This window comes from Poecilia reticulata, chromosome 2 (assembly GCF_904066995.2).
Source record: "Poecilia reticulata chromosome 2, P_reticulata-male-v2, whole genome shotgun sequence".
Taxonomy (NCBI): Eukaryota; Metazoa; Chordata; class Actinopteri; order Cyprinodontiformes; family Poeciliidae; genus Poecilia; species Poecilia reticulata.
Genome location: NC_088831.1, coordinates 40,344,374 through 40,361,687, shown reverse-complemented (window position 1 = coordinate 40,361,687; position 17,314 = coordinate 40,344,374). Strand labels below are relative to the sequence as shown.

The 17,314-nt window shown below is 35.6% G+C and overlaps 2 protein-coding genes across 3 annotated transcripts; both read left to right on the top strand.

Moving 5' to 3' along the window:
* Positions 1 to 481: 481 nt before the first annotated feature.
* On the top strand, positions 482 to 8,148 carry LOC103460082 (uncharacterized). 2 transcript variants are annotated; one of them, XM_008402083.3, is made up of 8 exons: positions 482 to 586; positions 1,035 to 1,111; positions 2,887 to 3,054; positions 3,374 to 3,514; positions 4,255 to 4,288; positions 5,247 to 5,273; positions 6,016 to 6,237; positions 6,836 to 8,148. In XM_008402083.3, exons 2-8 carry the CDS (start codon positions 1,079 to 1,081, stop codon positions 7,078 to 7,080), a joined length of 870 nt encoding a protein of 289 aa, XP_008400305.3. In that variant the 5' UTR covers positions 482 to 586; positions 1,035 to 1,078; the 3' UTR covers positions 7,081 to 8,148. The 2 variants fall into 2 exon arrangements, with proteins under 2 accessions (XP_008400305.3, XP_008400296.2); XM_008402074.3 differs by having other exon boundaries at positions 3,364 to 3,514.
* A 1,144-nt stretch (positions 8,149 to 9,292) lies between these two features.
* LOC103460093 (uncharacterized) lies at positions 9,293 to 16,972 on the top strand. The gene is made up of 6 exons (XM_008402093.2): positions 9,293 to 9,452; positions 11,181 to 11,345; positions 11,756 to 11,844; positions 13,322 to 13,364; positions 14,766 to 15,059; positions 15,999 to 16,972. The coding sequence occupies exons 1-6, from the start codon at positions 9,413 to 9,415 to the stop codon at positions 16,295 to 16,297; spliced, it is 930 nt and encodes a 309-aa protein (XP_008400315.2). The 5' UTR covers positions 9,293 to 9,412; the 3' UTR covers positions 16,298 to 16,972.
* Positions 16,973 to 17,314: the final 342 nt, after the last annotated feature.

Here is a 17,314-nt window from a genome sequence, read left to right as displayed (position 1 = left end):
CGGGTACTCCGGTTTCCTCCCACAGTCCAAAAACATGACTGTCAGGTTAATTGGCCTCTCCAAATTGCCCCTAGGTGTGAGTGTGTGTGTGCATGGTTGTGTGTCTCTGTGCTGCCCTGCGACAGACTGGCGACCTGTCCAGGTGACCCTGCCTCTCGCCCAGTACGCTAGCTGGAGATGGGCAGCAGCAACCTTTCTGACCCCACTGAGGGGTGTAAGAAAATGGATGGATGGATGATTAACAGATCACTGCTGCCTCGAACCAGATCATGCATCAGCTCAACATTACCAAGTGACATTGTAATGCTAATTATTAATCAACCCAGATTTTTTTAAACAGTTTTTTGCTTCTCAGGAGATTTATATTTACATTTCAGCAGTTCATTATCGGATTACTCCCATCTAGGCCAAACACACAGCGGCTCTGTCTGAGTTGAAAGTGAAAGTAGCTGCTGTTGCTGCATAGAAGCTGCATAGAAGCTGCAGTTTCCTGTAAGTCACATGACCAGGGCTGGGTGGAGCTTCTTATATAAAGACTAAAGTCAGCAGGAAGGGATCGGCACAACTCCAGATCAGAGACTTTAAGGTAAATCTATTGTTCTACTTATATTTTACTTGGTTTTTGCTGTTCCATTTTGTAAACCTTGCTGTAGTTTTTTTTGCCGGTGTTACTGTAGCATGTTGGCTTTCTGCTGTTTAGCCCAGAACAGTTGTCGTTTGAATCGGTTTCGCTTATAAGAAAGAATAAAAAAAAAAATACGTTTTCACTCCACCTGCAGTTGGAACTACAGCACCATCGATCATCTGACTGAAATGAACTCAATTTTACTTGTTCCTCACATATTGAGATAGTTAGGGTTATAGTAGTTTCTGTTTTTGGAGGATCTTCTGTTTCTTTAGTTGATTAGTAAATGTCAGCTGATAATAAAAAGACTGATGCTTTACGAAGTAAGATTTGACAGATACACCTGAGACCACACCTGCCACATGAAGTCTTTTTTATCCACACGAACGACAATCATCTGTCTCCATAGGTATCTTCACCTCTATTGAAGCCAACGAGCAGAAGATAGAAAATATGTCAGGCGGTCAGAAATCAAATTCCTGCCAGGTAAGTTATTTTTCTTGTATTCATGTGATCAGAGTGGCATGAAGACATCATCATTTAAAGTTTTTACTACAATCATGAGAATCAGTCAGACTTCATTTGAGCATTTCCCACATGCTAACACAAAAGACTACTGCAGAAGATAAAACAAAAAAAAAAAAAAACAGGCATGTGAACAAGCATGACTTGTATAAAAAAATGTTATCAAGTCAAATACGTTGTCTTATAAAACATAACAGTGAGGGATCGCAATTGTAAATTAAGAAAAACTAAAGAATGGCATAAACAATATAACAAATGTTCTGGAATGCTAAGAAGGATCAGCAAACAGAATATTATGGTAATTAATTGTGCATGTTATAATATCTATTAGCATTTCTGAACGTGAGAGAGGCAGAGAGAATATTTTTCAGTCCACTGAAAACTTTCAAGTGAGTTTCACATGAAAGTTTTCAGCTTAAATGCTTGTTTTTATGTGACCAAATTACATTGTTTTTGTAGTTTTCAATCCAGTGGTAAAACATGATGCTAGTTTCATAGTCCAGTCTGCTGACTTGAAGGATTGCATGTTCTACATGGTGTGTAAATGAAGGTTAGCTTAACCTGCTAGTGATCCTCTAATCTGTCACAAAGTCATTTCTTAGTTTCAGCAGGAGTACATTAACGTTTTATGAGTGGGAAGCCTTTTGTGAGTCAAACTTAAATTGTTTGGTGTGTTCTACACTATGTCAAAAAATTACTCTAGCAATAAAAAGAACATTTGATAAGAACCTTCATGATCTTGAACAATTAACCTCTAAAAGTCTGACATCTGAAAATGATGTAGATTTTTTTTTATGATAATTCATAAAATGTAACCCATAAACGGCATAAAAGGCTTAAACGTGACTGAATTTTTAGAGATTTTCGTCAGTCTAAGGCACTGGTGTCAAACTCCAGTCCTCAAGGGCCACTGTCCTGCAGTTTTTAGATGTGCCACAGGTACAAAACACTGGAATGAAATGGTTTAATTACCTCCTCCTTGTGTAGATCAGTTCTCCAAAGCCTTGCTAATGACCTAATTATTCTATTCAGGTGTGGTGCAGCAGAGGCGCATCTAAAAGTTGCAGGACAGTGGCCCTCGAGGACTGGAGTTTGACACCCCTGGTCTAAGGTGACAGTCTACACCACGGGTGCCCAAAGTCTGTCCTGGAGGGCCGGCATCCTGCATGTTGTAGTTCTCTCCCTGGTTTAATGCAGCTGGATCAAATGATGGCTCATTAGAGGCCAAAGCAGGACACTGACAAGCTGAAATGGTTGTTACTCCCACCAGGGAGAGAACTAAAAGATGCAGGATGCCGGCCCTTGAGGACTGACTTTGGGCACCCCTGGTCTACAATGACCTTCACCCCCATCACCCCATATGGGTAGTGTTGGCCTGATAGGACAGTCTCTTTTTCTTTAATGCCTTTCAGAATTTCCCAAATTTGCACAAGAACGTGCTAAGGGGAACCATGACTAGTTATAAATATATAACTTATTTGGGAAATAACATCTGTATTTTATCTCGGATGTAAAAACAATACAGTAATAAAACTGTAGGTTGATTAGTTTTTATAAATTTTAATAAAATATTTTCACAGGAATGTCATGTTTTTCACTACAGCATCTGTAGCGCTGTGTTCGGTTGGCAACAGCTGGCAAAATCCTTCATTTTTGACACATTATTATCTTAGATTCCTGAAAGTTATCAGTTTCAGTCTTCATGTATTTTTGTTAACACAAACTCTTTTTTTCAGGCTCCAGGAGGCTCAGTGATTTGTTCCCATTGTGAACACAGTTTTCTTTCTGTTGTCAACTTTAATTGGGAGACAGATGGCAAGTTGGATTTCCAATTAAAACTATTTAAAAAGACTGACGATGGGTCACCACCCTTTGTCAGTCAGGGATTCACCTATGAACAACAGGTAAGGGGAAATTTCAGTGTTTTGATAGATCTATTTTATTTCTGGATCTATACTACTAAGTCTTTTTATCTGTGTTTGTCACAAGATTTTATTGATGTACAGCAATGACTATGCAGGATTGTTTCATCACATAATGGTTGCTGTTTGTTTGTTTTTATTTTGGTTTACTGTCTTTACCATGTGATTTACACTTTGTACAGTGAACTTGAATCTCCTGAAGGGGAGCTTTGAATAATTAAAGTAGACATAACGACTTATTATTATTATTATTATTGGAGAAAAATGTTCTATGTTTGTATTTTAACACAGAATGTTTCAGTTGCTTCTGCAGGACAATGTGGAACAACGTTGCACAGTGAAGTGTCCAGATTGTGAAAAGATGTTTGAGCTGCACATTCACTTTACTAGAATGGTTAATGAGAACAAATTAAAACTTAAACTGTCCATTACAACCTGTGTGGTGAGTGAAGAAAACCTTTTTCATTCACATTTATATTTGTACACATCTGGTCAGGTTAAAGGTCAAAAGTTGGCCTGTATTTATAAACTGTTCTTGAAATGAACCTAGGATTTTCTGGGTTTGACTCTGAAAAACTGTACTGTGGTCTTGTTTGAGTTTTTCAACATCAGCGAAACCACCAAAGCAGATCCATGTCAGGACTAGAGCTGGGGTTCTATTAACTGGATTGATAAATCCAGTTTCACAAAAACTGTTAACTCAACTCAAATAAATTTGGTTTTCAACAGCCAATAATTATTTACAAAGTTTTTTTGTTTTTACCATAATTACATGGTGTGTCAACAGAAGTTACAAAGAAGTTCTAGAATGGATGAACACTTATTGAGATTAATTGATCAGACAGTTTGTAAATAGAGTAGCAAACTGCATTTATACATTTGCCTGTAAACATCAACTATGAACACACCAGACCAGGTGCAGGAGAGAAAATGAACCCTTATTAGCTCATGACTTATCTGATTTGTTTTCTTTATATTGAAGCTCCGTTTTGCTGTTGTTCTTGAATTGGGAAGATTTAAGTTAAAACGACTCTGTAAGGTTGAACAATATTCATGAGTCTTCTGATTAAAAAAAAAAAAAGCTAATTTACTTGTATGTTTTCTGTGGTATAATAAAGAGGGCACCTCTCAGTAAATTATTACATTTTGTGTTTACAAATCTGTGTTAATTTTTCTGTGCAGGTTGTAAAGGAGAAAATGGGGAAACAAAACAAAGGTTTGTAAAGTTATTTTCCGCACTATAAGGCACACCTAAAAACCTTCAATTTCCTCAAAAGCCAACAGTGACAGTGCGCCTTATAATCCGGTGCGCCTTTTATATGGACCAATATTGAGCCACAATAGGTCTAGCAACTACGGTAAGCAGCCGCCGACTTCATTTTCGCCAGTAGAAGTGCGCGATGCTGGGATAGCTGTCAACGCTGGTTTGTTAATAAAGTTTGACTGACCTATCTACCTACTGACCTGATAATCAGGTCGTCTGCAGGTCATTTAGCACCACGTTCTCCACCAACATGCTGTGCGCGAACGGAGAAGGGTGACTATAGTCCGGCCACGCCCCGGCCCAGTCGCGGAAGGCTCTCTTTGCAGACCGGAGTCGGACAGTTTTGTTGCCATTCCCTTTAGTGCAGGTCCATCTAGTGGATGCATAACGTAACTCCAGCCTCTCCTTTAGCGTCTATTCTATGTGCCTTTTAATGCGGTGTACTTTATATATGAACAAAGTTTTAAAGTGGGCCATTCATTGAAGGTGTGCCTTATAATCCGGTGAAAATACAGTACTTCAGATTGGTTTGAAATCACAAGTCAGTACATATTACTGCATAATTATTATGCATTTAAATTTAGTCAAATGTTATATTTAGACATAAAAGGAATTCTAGAAAAATGTACAATATCACATTGACAAACTTTTAAAGTTTAACTAGTGAGTTAGTTAATCACAAGTTGCTCAAAAAGAAATTAAGTGTTGAAGTGGTAATGTTTAGAAACGAGGAACAGAATACAAAACGTATGTGCAAGGGTTTCTATTCTTGAAATGAATATCTATACCAACAAGTGATGCTGGAAAAAGTATGATGTAATCTGTGTACCATTACACACCTAGTCTTAAAATCAAAATTATACACACTCATTTTACAAAACCTGACTGATTGTTTCTCTTTTCTTTGTAGGAGAAACGGACACAACAGAAAAACCAGGTACGTTCCTTAAATTGGAACTAAACAGTGGACAGTTGTATCACTGGTGATGTCACAGTTAGCCCTGAGCTTACACATAGTTGTGGAATTAATTTGAGTCCTGATCTAATAGACAAATGATAACTGGTGTCTATTTATTTAAAAAGTTATTTTTAACTTAATTACTTTTTAACTCTTATTGTAGAAGATATTAAATCAACATGTATTCATTTTTTACTTGTGTTTTTAACACTGAGTTATACCTGTAGGTGAGGATTTAAACACTGTCATATTTGTCAGCAGTAATACTTATAGGTCTAATTAAAGTCACAAATGTATACTACAAATGTTTAGCAGAGGCAAACAAATATTTGCCTCTAACAAATAATATACTTTTTTTTTCTATTTGCATATTTCAGATTTTATTTTACTCAATCTGTCATGGGATTCTTTTTTTCTACAATCCCTTCCACACCTAATATTACAGCTGGTAAACATCTCTAAAAATGCTAATGAATATTTTTTTTTGCACACAGATGTTTTTCTCAGATCCATCTTCAGATTTGACAATAATTCTTAAAAAACATGGTGAATAAGATAATTAGTGCTTCTAAAAAAAACCGATTCATGCATTGTGACTCAGATCACTAGATAACTTCAAGATCCCAAAGACGCTTTAAATATAATGTGTGAACTTCGACCTTTCAACTGTCAAACGGCAACTCTTCCCCACAGTATAACTGGTGACTGCTTGTTTTTTCAGGCTTAGGCTTCCCTGCACTACTCATAGTGAAGGTTTTCTATAATAGCTCCGGTGAGACATTTCGTGGTGATGATCAAGTAAAGGACCAACTGAAGATGGACAGACAGCGGACATTTAATATCCAGGAGACAAACCTGAAAGAATCTGACATCATCATTTTCTTCTGTCCAATCACATCCCGCGTTGGATCAGACGTGGAATCATCCATGAGAGACGAAACGGGTAATAGAAACTTTGTCTGTTAGTACAGGATTAAAACTAATCATTTGAGTTTTTGACATTTGTGAACTTTGCTCCCCAGGTTTTATGGAGGAATGTTTGTCTGAATGAGTTAATAGACTCACTGGTTGTTGCATATTCTTTAATTGTGAAAGTAAGACATTCTAAATAGCACAGTGACACTTAGAAACTTAAAATAGATAAGAACTAGATGTTCAGTTTTGTTTTGAGGGTCACTGTCTTTCTCAAGCCAATAAGTTTAGGCAATTTGGTGTCTTTTTTATAAGTGATTGTAAGATTGAGTGAGACAAAGACAAACAAATTGGGCAATTTCTCTTTGTCGCTGTGGATAAATTTCCAGTCTGTTGTGGTGAAGAAAAATGTGAACCAAAATCTTGCCTAAATTGAATTTAAGGGTGCCGCCATGGAGAATATTTTAATTTAATATAACAAAAGTCAGAAAAAGTTGACATTTCTAGAATAACAACCACATTCTTGGTGAGATTATCTTACTGCCTCTTAATTGTGCACCTTAATAATCACCCTGCAGAAAAACATGATTCTTTAAATGTGATCTAATCACATCTGTCTTCTGTTTCAGTGTCATCATTGAATAAACCAGTCATCTTGGTTCTGATGCATCACACCAGAGACTTTGACTATTCAACTGCTGGAACAATCTGGTCTGAGGTTTATCCAAATGTTGTGCTTGATGTTCACCTTCTGTTCCATGAGACTAAACCAGGATTACTGGAATGCAGACAAAATCAGGAGGCTTTCAAGATGATTAAAAAAGAGCTAAATAAACGTTCAAAACCAGTCATTGGAACGTTAACACGTCATTGAGAACATTACGAAACAGGAAATATCCAGTTAGCAGCAGTTATCGAGGGAGAAATGCTCCGTAAATGTCTGCAGGAGAATGAATAGACTGATTCAAGATGATTGAAATTAAGCAGCAGCTCTATAACTACTTGTTATAACCCAGATATGTCTGACATCCTGTTTCTGAACACGCAACATGTTGAATCATAAAACAAATGAACTACAGCAGCAGAAGAGGAAACTCCTATCAGCCCAGAATCGGAAGCAAACAGGGCAGTGATTACTGACCATGAATGGATGGACTGACCATGTCCGTCCCCTTATCACAGATCACCCAAACTCTGACAGCTACTTCCAAAAGCGTAATGGCGCTACGCTACAAATTTTAAATAATTTATTTAAAGCATGCATTTGTAATTTTTGATGTATTTCTAAAATTGTACAAAAAAGGCTTAAATAAACCAAAAATCTGCAGAATGTGCCAATTTTTTTTCCCAAATATTCGATTCATCATCAGAATTATTGATAGACTAATTGACTACTAACATAGTCAGCTTATGTGATTGGTTTCCAGCCAATAAATCTGCATCACCATTTGCTGCTCATATCAGTATGGACCAAAATCCTTCCTTGTCTATACTCACTTATTCATTATCTGGATCATGTAGGCATCGACTGGCTATTTCCTGTTGAGCTCAGCTTCACAGGGCAACGCAGAGATGCTAAACACAAACATCCATGCATGAACTTATTACTTGGTCTGATCCAGTTTGTTGCTGCTTAACCCATGTGTACTTTGTAAATTTAATAAAATGTTTTCATAAGAATATCACTATTACCTTCTACTCCTCTGTCTATTACTGAGTTAGAACACAAACTATTTTCTTAATTTTTCAAGGCAGCAGGTGAACTTTTGTTTTACCACCTTCAAATGTTTAACAGTGCAATTTGTCAGACTTGTTCTGTTATTGCTGTAAAAGCTGGTTGATTCAATATTAATGTTTCACCTGTCGGTGTTCATTTTTTCTTCCTCTTTAAATGTTGTATTTTCTGTTATTAAGCAACACTAAACAGAACCTGTCACACACAGGCCTCTCTTTATTTATCCTGTAAATAGTTTTCTACTTCTTGGATATTACATTTTCTTGCAATAAAGCTTGAGTGGAGTAATTTAACAAAGAACCTGCAGTGAATCTGCTACAGTGAACAGTACAGTTCTTTGTGATCCTAAACAAATAAAATAAGAAACGGAAAATGACGGGTGGCGAAAGTTAATAAAATTATTCTTCATTCATAGAGATATGCAGAACACATAACATACTCTTAGTTCAGAGTTCAAAGTGATATATTTGCAGAATATAAAGGATAAAGTCTTCAAGACAGAAGTCTTTGGTACCATTTACTGCAAGTCTTCTCCATTCTGCACTTTACTTTTTCCTTTCAAGCTATTAACGGATAAATGTCACAGATGCCACAAGATCCTTAAAAAAATAATCTTGCTTTAAACTGTTAAAGCAGAACGTTATGTTACCAAATAAAAGCATTTAATCAGCAAATTCATGTCTTCTTTATTTTCCATAGACAGATAACAGAGAATTCAAACTATTAATAGGAACTTGCAGACAAATGCTTTCTACACATACATACACAAAATATTCCTGAAATGTAAAACTAAATATTTTTGAAAATGAAACAAGATAAGGGAAACTGCAGTCATCCAGCTCTCACTAAATATCAACCTTCTTTATGAGACTGGAATCTGATAAACCACTTTTTAATCCTTTACTTTCACTTTCTGATCAGCCAGGACATTCTGTTCTTCCCTCTAATCCACCTGAAAGTATCATCACCCTGGGCGATTGAGACTTATATTTATTCGACCAGGATGTTTGTCTCTAGGGAAAGTGAGAGGTTGAAAAGCTTAAGCATTTTTAGTGATATTTTTTCTTTTTTTTAAAGAAAAAAAATATATGTTTATAGTTATTCATATAGGGAAATTTATATAGTACATTTTGTGTGCAAGACGATTTGAAGTGCTTTACAGACAAATCAAGAAGCAGTGATAAAGGCAGAAATGAGACGAGACAAAACAAATGAAACACAAGGGAGAAAAATGAGTAAATTAGAAAAGAAAAAAGAAAATGTCACGTGTTGATTTTTGACAAAATGTAATGTTTGCTATATGCAATAGTTCTTATCAAATCAGAGTGAACCCCACCGACTGAAAGTGAAAGTAAATTGAAAGTAGCTGCTGCTGTTTCTCAGCAGCTGCAGAGTTTACTGTAAGTCACAGGGTGATGGGCTGAGGGGGAGGTCTGTATATAAAGACTGAGACGCTGCGCAACACAAAAACATGGATCTGACGGAACAACAGAAAACCGTGAGCTCTCCAGGTATTCTTCTCTTGCTTATATTTTCTAGCTTCCTGTTTTCTGTATATTTTCTGTATTCATGTTTTTAAAATACTTGTGAGAACCATAAACAGGATATGATAAAGTTGAGTTACTTCCGGTCTTGATTTTCATCTGCATTCCCTGCCACAGGGACAAACCCATTCCTGTTTGTCATGACTAAACATTGAATATATTTATGTTAAACAGGAACATTTCTTTTCCTGGAGCAGTGACCCATGACAAAATATATGAAATATAGATTTTATACACCTATAATAGCCCTATTCTTTCCAGGTGTTATTTATGGTCAGCTAAGTTTGCAAGTTGAACATTTCTACAGCAGATTATAGAGACAAGCGTTCTGTTACTTTATGCTAAAATGTCACAAAGCTTAAACCTCTGAGGATCTGTGTTTTCTGTGTATTTATTTTGAGGTTTTTCTGTGTTTAGTTCTGTTCCCCGGTGAGCCTCTGTGTCCTGTCCTGATTGTTCCCAGGTGTGTCGCGTTGTGATTACTCTCCTTGTGTATTTAAGTCGACCTGTTATCTTTGTGTCGGGTCCTTGTCGTGTGTCGCAAGCCAGGTTGCAGTCGTTGAGTTTATGTTCAGTCATCTCAGTAGAACTGTATAGTCCTGAGTGTCTGTTAGTCTTCACAGTAGAACTGGCTTAAGTCCTGTGTTGGCTTCAGCTTTTGTCAGTCTTCAGTTAGCGTTAGTCTCAGCTCACCTGCTTCTTGGACTGTTCGAGCATCTTGCATAGCTCTATTCAATCCATAATCTAAAAATATAGATTACAGCTCTGCTACAAACCTACCAACAAATGGTTGTCCACATAAACTAAAGGGCTGGGTAAGAAGGGAATCTGAGAAATGGCCAAAAAGCCCAGGGTCATTCCAAAGGAGCTGCAGAGAGCCACTGCTCAGGTGGAAGAATCTGTGACCCAGGAAATGTATTCTACACCCCACAAATCTGATCAAGCTTGTTGAAATATACCCCTGCACATAAAATACCTGCATTGAACCATAAGTTAATTTTCTCTCAAACATACTATTTTGTATCAAATATGTTGTAGTTTTGAAAAATAGTAAAAAAATATTGTTTATGTGTTACTATAATAAAGAGTAATTTGGAAAGTATGATTGGATAAATGACAAGTTGTTTTTTTCACAGGGGAAGAATTTTATTAAGAACTTGAATACCAGTAGTTTCAAGTCACTGACTCCAGCAGAACCTTGAGCCTTTGATTAATATTAAACATTGAACCTTATTTGAAGAAAACATATTTTTTATTATATACCTAATAGTGTATTAAAAAGAGCTTTAAGTCTTTATTTTGATTAAAAAACAATGGTACAATGCATTTATTGTTCAAATTTCAGATACATTCTCATACTGTAGACATCAAAATACAAGTACAATTAATCTTAACTAGTTTTATTTCATGAATTGCATTAAGTCATTTATATGTGAATAAATGTGTGGCTATTTTTGGTAATAGAGTGAAGTCTTACACAACAATATTTCAGTTGCTCCATTACATTCTTTTGTGCATTCTCTTGTATAGCTTTCAAATTTCTTAGTACTGAGGTCTTATGGAATATTACATTCTTCATCTGTTTGATCATATCAGGCTTTTCCAGACACAACCTGTTTCTATTTGAAATGTTCTAACAGCTTTGTTGCCCTGTCTACTGGGTTACAATGAACAATGTCACTGGAAAATTTCTAGACCCTCCAGGAAACCCTGAACCCTGTGACACTGAGAATAAGGAGCCATGGCTAAATGACAACAGTGCCACAGAAGGAGAGAAGGAAAAAGCAGGAATGCCAGCTGACATGAAACATGAGAAACAGACTAGCCCTAATGGAGAAACCTCAGATGAGGAATTTGAATGTGAGTATGTGGATTTCTTCTTTCTCCTTCCAGTCTTGTAGTTAGAACTGATGCTCTTTTCAATCTTCAGTTCAAAATTATTAGCTCCCCTATGAAATTATTTTTAAAAATACTTCAAGGTGCTGTCATCAATGATATTTCAATACAGCTTTTCCAAACATCTCAGTTTAATTTTGGATGTTTACACCAATTTGCTTTGCACACAGAAACCAAATTATTTCACAAAAGCTCCTGGCATGGAGGTTTTTCTTACTTGCAGCAAGGATTACAGGGCTATACAGAAGTCTGGCATTGAGTTATAACTTCTAACTTCCTCAAGCAAATGTCTCAGGCTTCTGTTAATATACTTTGAATGTGGAATAATCTGTAAAATAAATAAATCCATGCTTTGTCCTCTCACTCTGCTTCAGTGATTGACTCAGTGGGTGATGAAGAGACTGGGGCAGGACATGAAGGTACAAAAGACTCAGAAAGTCCTGGACAATCAGCACCTTCATCAGTAAGATACACTCAGTAATTTGTTGTAATTTAAACCCAAAACTGGATACTTTTTAACACAAAAGTTCTATTACTTCACACAATTTTAATATTTCTATTCTTTTTTCTGTATGGAATTTGTTTTTATATTTGTGATGATTGATTTAAAACACATATATAGGCTGACACTGTATATGTCAGATGTCTGCAAGGAGGATAGATTAATTATTTTCAGAGTGATCAGTCTGTAGAGCTGAATGTAAAAAGTACTCACCCCCTTGGATGTTTTATGGTCAGAAAAAATAGGCTTTTTGACAAAATGCATAAAAAAATAATTTAATTTCAAAGTGAAAATTGATTTCTATAAATAAACTGTTACATTACCTAAATTTCTGACAATGGCTGGATCTAGACAGATTTGCATATGTGGTATATTTCTTTCTTTTTTTTAAATGATAAATTTAACTCTCCTTCAGATAATGTTCAGTGGACTATATATTTCTTTTTATGTCCATCCTCTGACTTATACTTTTCAATAATCTTTTATCTGATTTACTTGGAGTGTCCTCTTGTTTTTATGCTGTAATAGTAACCAGGAATACTGAAAGGATATTAAAGACACAAGTGTCTAAACGTTTTTTTTACCTGTACTCAGGTGATCCCTATTCCGCTCATTGTGAGACTAAGACCAATTGGCTGGACCTCTGTTGAATTAGGTCAGTAACTTTAAGGACATGAACATCCATCCAATCAATCACTTATTGATAATCACTTATCTAATATTCTTGTTAGTATTTTATAGATATTCTGTCATGATTTGAGGGTGTTGATTATAAGGAAGACACAGGCGAGCCCAGATTGACATAATTAGAAGATGATTTAACGGTGTTAAAGTCCACAAAGCTGCAAAAACCATCAAACTCTGGCAGTACATGGAAAACAGGCAGCAACTGACGACTGACATACTTTGACAAGGACCAGACCAGGAACAAAGAACACAGGTGGGTTTAAACACACAGGGAGGGAAATCAGGGAACGAGACACAGCTGGGAAGCAATCAAGGGGCAGGAGACTGGATACCACAAGGACTCACAGGGGAAGACTAATCTTAATAAACACACAGAAACACTAGAATCATTACATATTCATTTTCACATCAATATTAAAGGTTTTTTTTGTAAATTGTTTTGTCAAACATTTTTTTAATCATGACAAAAGTTAAAAGTAAAATATTCAAGGGGGTGAATGCTTCTTATAGGCACTTTAGGAGCCACTTAAACTCAGTAAACTAATGAAATAAAATTAAAATGTTTAACCCTACAATAACATCCAAACTGTCAGAAGTCTAGTCATTGCTACTCAGTTTGTGTGAAACTGATGAGAATACAACAATGCTGAATGTTTATAGTTTTAGAGTACTTGCCATTGAATGAAATCAAGCTGACAGGTTGTAAAGTTGCATTTGTTTGTATTTATGTGCATTTTCTTTCTGTGTGCAGGTTCAGTCACAAAATGAATCACAGCTGGCAAGTTCTTTCTGGGGTTTGTACATTCACTTTTACTAAAACAGTGTTTCATCTTAAGCTTACAAATAGGCTGAATCACTGATTCAGATGAAAATTCAAAATCATTTTCTCTGCAGATAATTGACCTCTTGCAAAGGAATATTTTAACAATCTCTACATCTAATCTGATTAGTCCTACACACTGGTAATAAGTCTATATATCGAAGTTAGATTTTGTAGACATTTGCATTATTTTTTTTTACCTAGAACCACAATTCATAGAGGTTAAAAGATCAACAGCCTCTGATTGTGGAAAGTTGTCAGAAGAAGGGTAGAAGACATTTTCCGTTCCTTATTCCTTTCTGCTAGTTTTACATTAAGCTTGCCGTTATCCAAAGTTGCACTCATCATGGTGTCTCCAGACATGTCAAAAATAAGTCCAACTTAAATGCAGCTACATAACTTTTGGATTTTGTTTTTTAGTTTCAAAAGTTGAAAGTTTTCAACCCCATCTGTACGGTGAAGTAAAAGTTCTGGTTAAAGGCGCCAACATACTTTATCCGAAGCCGAGCTGCACAGTCACATGGTTTAATGTTTGTACGTGCACACACCTTCTATGCAATGGTGCAGACCACCTGGGGGACACCCCTCCTGCTTGAGCATACATCACACCACTACACACACCTAAATTTCCAAGGTTTTTTTCCTACAAATTTTAGTGGTTTTCTGACTTCAATTGACTTTTTTTTCTTTCTATCGACAACGGCCCTAATATGCTGTTGTGTCTGGATGCCTATGTGAAGACTCACAGCAACAATACTGAAGGAAGAAGACAGAGAACCTTTAAGGCCAGATTAAAGTTGAGCTGCAATGATCTGAACTGGGGGTGAATGGGCCATGACAGAAGACTGAATAGTGAAGTTGAACACATTTTGTTTCATTATTGTTTTTGGGCATGCACACTCATGCAACCAAAATAACTCTCAAATTATTTTCATTCCCTAATTTCTAGCATCACAAAAACCTTTGGCAGCAAAATTAATGGACATGTGCTGTTGAAAGGGAAGTGCATAACTCACATCAAAGATTTGATTTTCCTTTCAGTATTTCAATGAGATCTTGTTGCTGTTATTTGTTATGAAGCTCTTCCCACTATGAGAGGCCAGAAACTGTGAAGTACATCCAGAATCTTTCATTTACCTGAGTGTCAGAACAATTTGAGAAACATCAAAAGTGTTTCATTAAAGTATAGGATGAACTTAATGGGTCTGAACTAAATTTGGGCAGATTTGGATTTTGTATAGCTGCATATAAGTTGGATTTTTTGTGACATTAATGGAAATTATACATGCCAATTCATTATCTGCTTTTGCTTGTAAATACAGAATATTTAACAGTTATGAATCTTTACCTTTCCTAATTTTTCTCAAATTGACAGATATATTTAAAGGTGAATGGTGGCCCAAAGTAAAGATCTTCCCATTCATCTCTGGTGAGACATTTGGTGCCTATGAGGCAATAATGGAAAAAGTGAAGAATAACGAAAACTACTGGCTAAACTACTGGCTAAGCTACTGGCTAAGCTACCTGCCAAACGTCTTGCCAAGCCCCTGGCTGGCCCCTACATTTGAGGTAAAACAAAGTCCAGAGGAATCTTCGGTCATCATTGTTTTTTGTCCAATCACCTCACGCGTTGGGTCAGATGTGGAATCAGCAATGATAAATCCACAAGGTAATGAAAATCCTTGTTTCTGTTGTGTCACTACAGGAATTATGGTCATCCTAAAAACTATTTAACAGATCAAATATTTAAAATATTTTACAAACAAATATGTCCAGCTCCGTTATTTCTCCTGTGTTCTTTTATTCTTCTCATAGCCATTTCCTGATCCATGAAAATGTTGTGGGTTTTTGTCTTGTAAACAGAAATATTGTTTTATTAAGAGTTTGCACTTGAAAACAGGAAGCAGATGTTTACCCCACATAACTTATCAACTAAGGGAATTTTAGTAGTTCCTTTACACAGACTGGTTAGTTATTAAGAATATATAAACTTTACGATAATGATCAAATACAATTATGCATAAAAATATCAGTCTTGAATCAATAACCAGTGAGACTGATGGCACAGGCATCACGCAGGTGCCAAATGTGGGTCAATAATTTAACACCAATGAAAACCAATCTTTATAAACTGGTTATGCAATTATTATTGCTCAGTGTTTTAAGGTATACAGCAAATGTTGTTGGTTTGGAAATAAAAATGCTGACAATATGTCAAAGCTAAATATTCCCTTTTCTTCACTTTCTGTAGACTGAAGAAGTTTGATGCATGTTTTGATTTGGAATAGGTTAGAATAGTTATATTTGGGTATAGAAAATTTAGCTATTTTAAAGATATTCAGATTTACTCACTACTTTTAAACACACTGCTATAATTTTTAACAAAAATGTGAATATACTGTTGCTGTCTCCTTATATTAATTTGTAACATCAGAACTTTACCACTTAATGGATCAGTTTTCAGATGTTTTCTATACTGTCTGTCATTAGGTAGAACTAATTATAGACTATGATTAAACTGAGTAGAGAAATGATTGACCTTATGTGTAAAACGATTTAACAACAACAAAAACCCTTCAATAAATCTATTCTTTTCCATGTGTTTCAGTCTCATCGCTGGATAAACCAGTGATTCTGGTTCTGATGCATCACACCAGAGATCCTGACTATTCAACTGCAGGAACAAAATGGTCAGACATGTATAAAAATGTTAAACTGGATGTTCATGTTCTCTTCCATGAGACAATACCAGGATTACTGACTTGTCAACAAAACAATCAGGCAATCAAAGCCATCGAGAAAAAGCTATATTACTACATTTTTTGGCCTTTTGTTTCCTCTTATCTCAACAAGAGCAGTCATACCCCATCCCACAATGTTAACTGTAGAAAAGAGACAAATGTGTGATTCTGCCCCAAACAGTTCAATTTTTCAGTTGCTTTGAGTTGTTTTTCAGTCTCATGTCACTGTGCCTGTTAAAATAAAGCAAAGACATCATTTGTTTGGTGCTTGCAACAAATGTGATAATGTAAAAAAAATTTTGAATGTAAAAAACAAAACAAGTTAATAATAGTATTAACCAGTTTTTATACCATATTTAAAGCTTTGAACCGCTTGTGCAAAAGTTGTTGTATCTTCAATAAGTGACATTTTAATATCTGTGAGAAATATCTAGGAAAGGCCAACAGGACCTCTGCTTAATTTATGTTTCCCTTTTATTTGTGTCTGTTATGAGTGCCAAGAAGCTTAGTTTTTAAAGAGTAATTATGAGACAAATGAGAATGTAACTCTAACTCCACCTGTAAAGTTTCAAAAAGTAAAATAACAACAGCTTTGAAATAAAAAAAAATCCTTGAGAACACCACACCTTCTTTTCCATTGTAAGAGGAACTAAAAATATTTCAATTACTCTTGATGTACTTTATGGTACATCCAAACACCATAAATTGTGTAAATATTTTATTAGTCCAAGAGAATTGTACATCCATTCCATGCAAACTGTCTTGTATGGAGAGCCATATGGAGAATAATTTCACCCTAAATTAAATAAATAGATGGGGAAATAAATAAATGAGTGCTTTACATCTTTATTCCTATTATTTATTCATTTAAACATTTATTTTTTTTATTCCCACATTTATTTCTTCCTGTCTTTTTTTCATTTCCTTACTTTCCTTATTCATTTATCCATTTCCATTTTTATTTATCTATTTTCATTTTCTATTTCCATTTATCTATTTACATTCATACCTTTTTGATTTCCCACGAAGCTGCTAACTGAACATGTTTCAGTTAAAGATGATTCACTTGCTAAAAGAAAACCCAACACAGAACTTTGACTTATCCAGGTAAGTCAAAGAACACATACCATTAACTCAGTGATTAACACTTTACAGCTACCTGATTTGGGCATCACTCAATAAT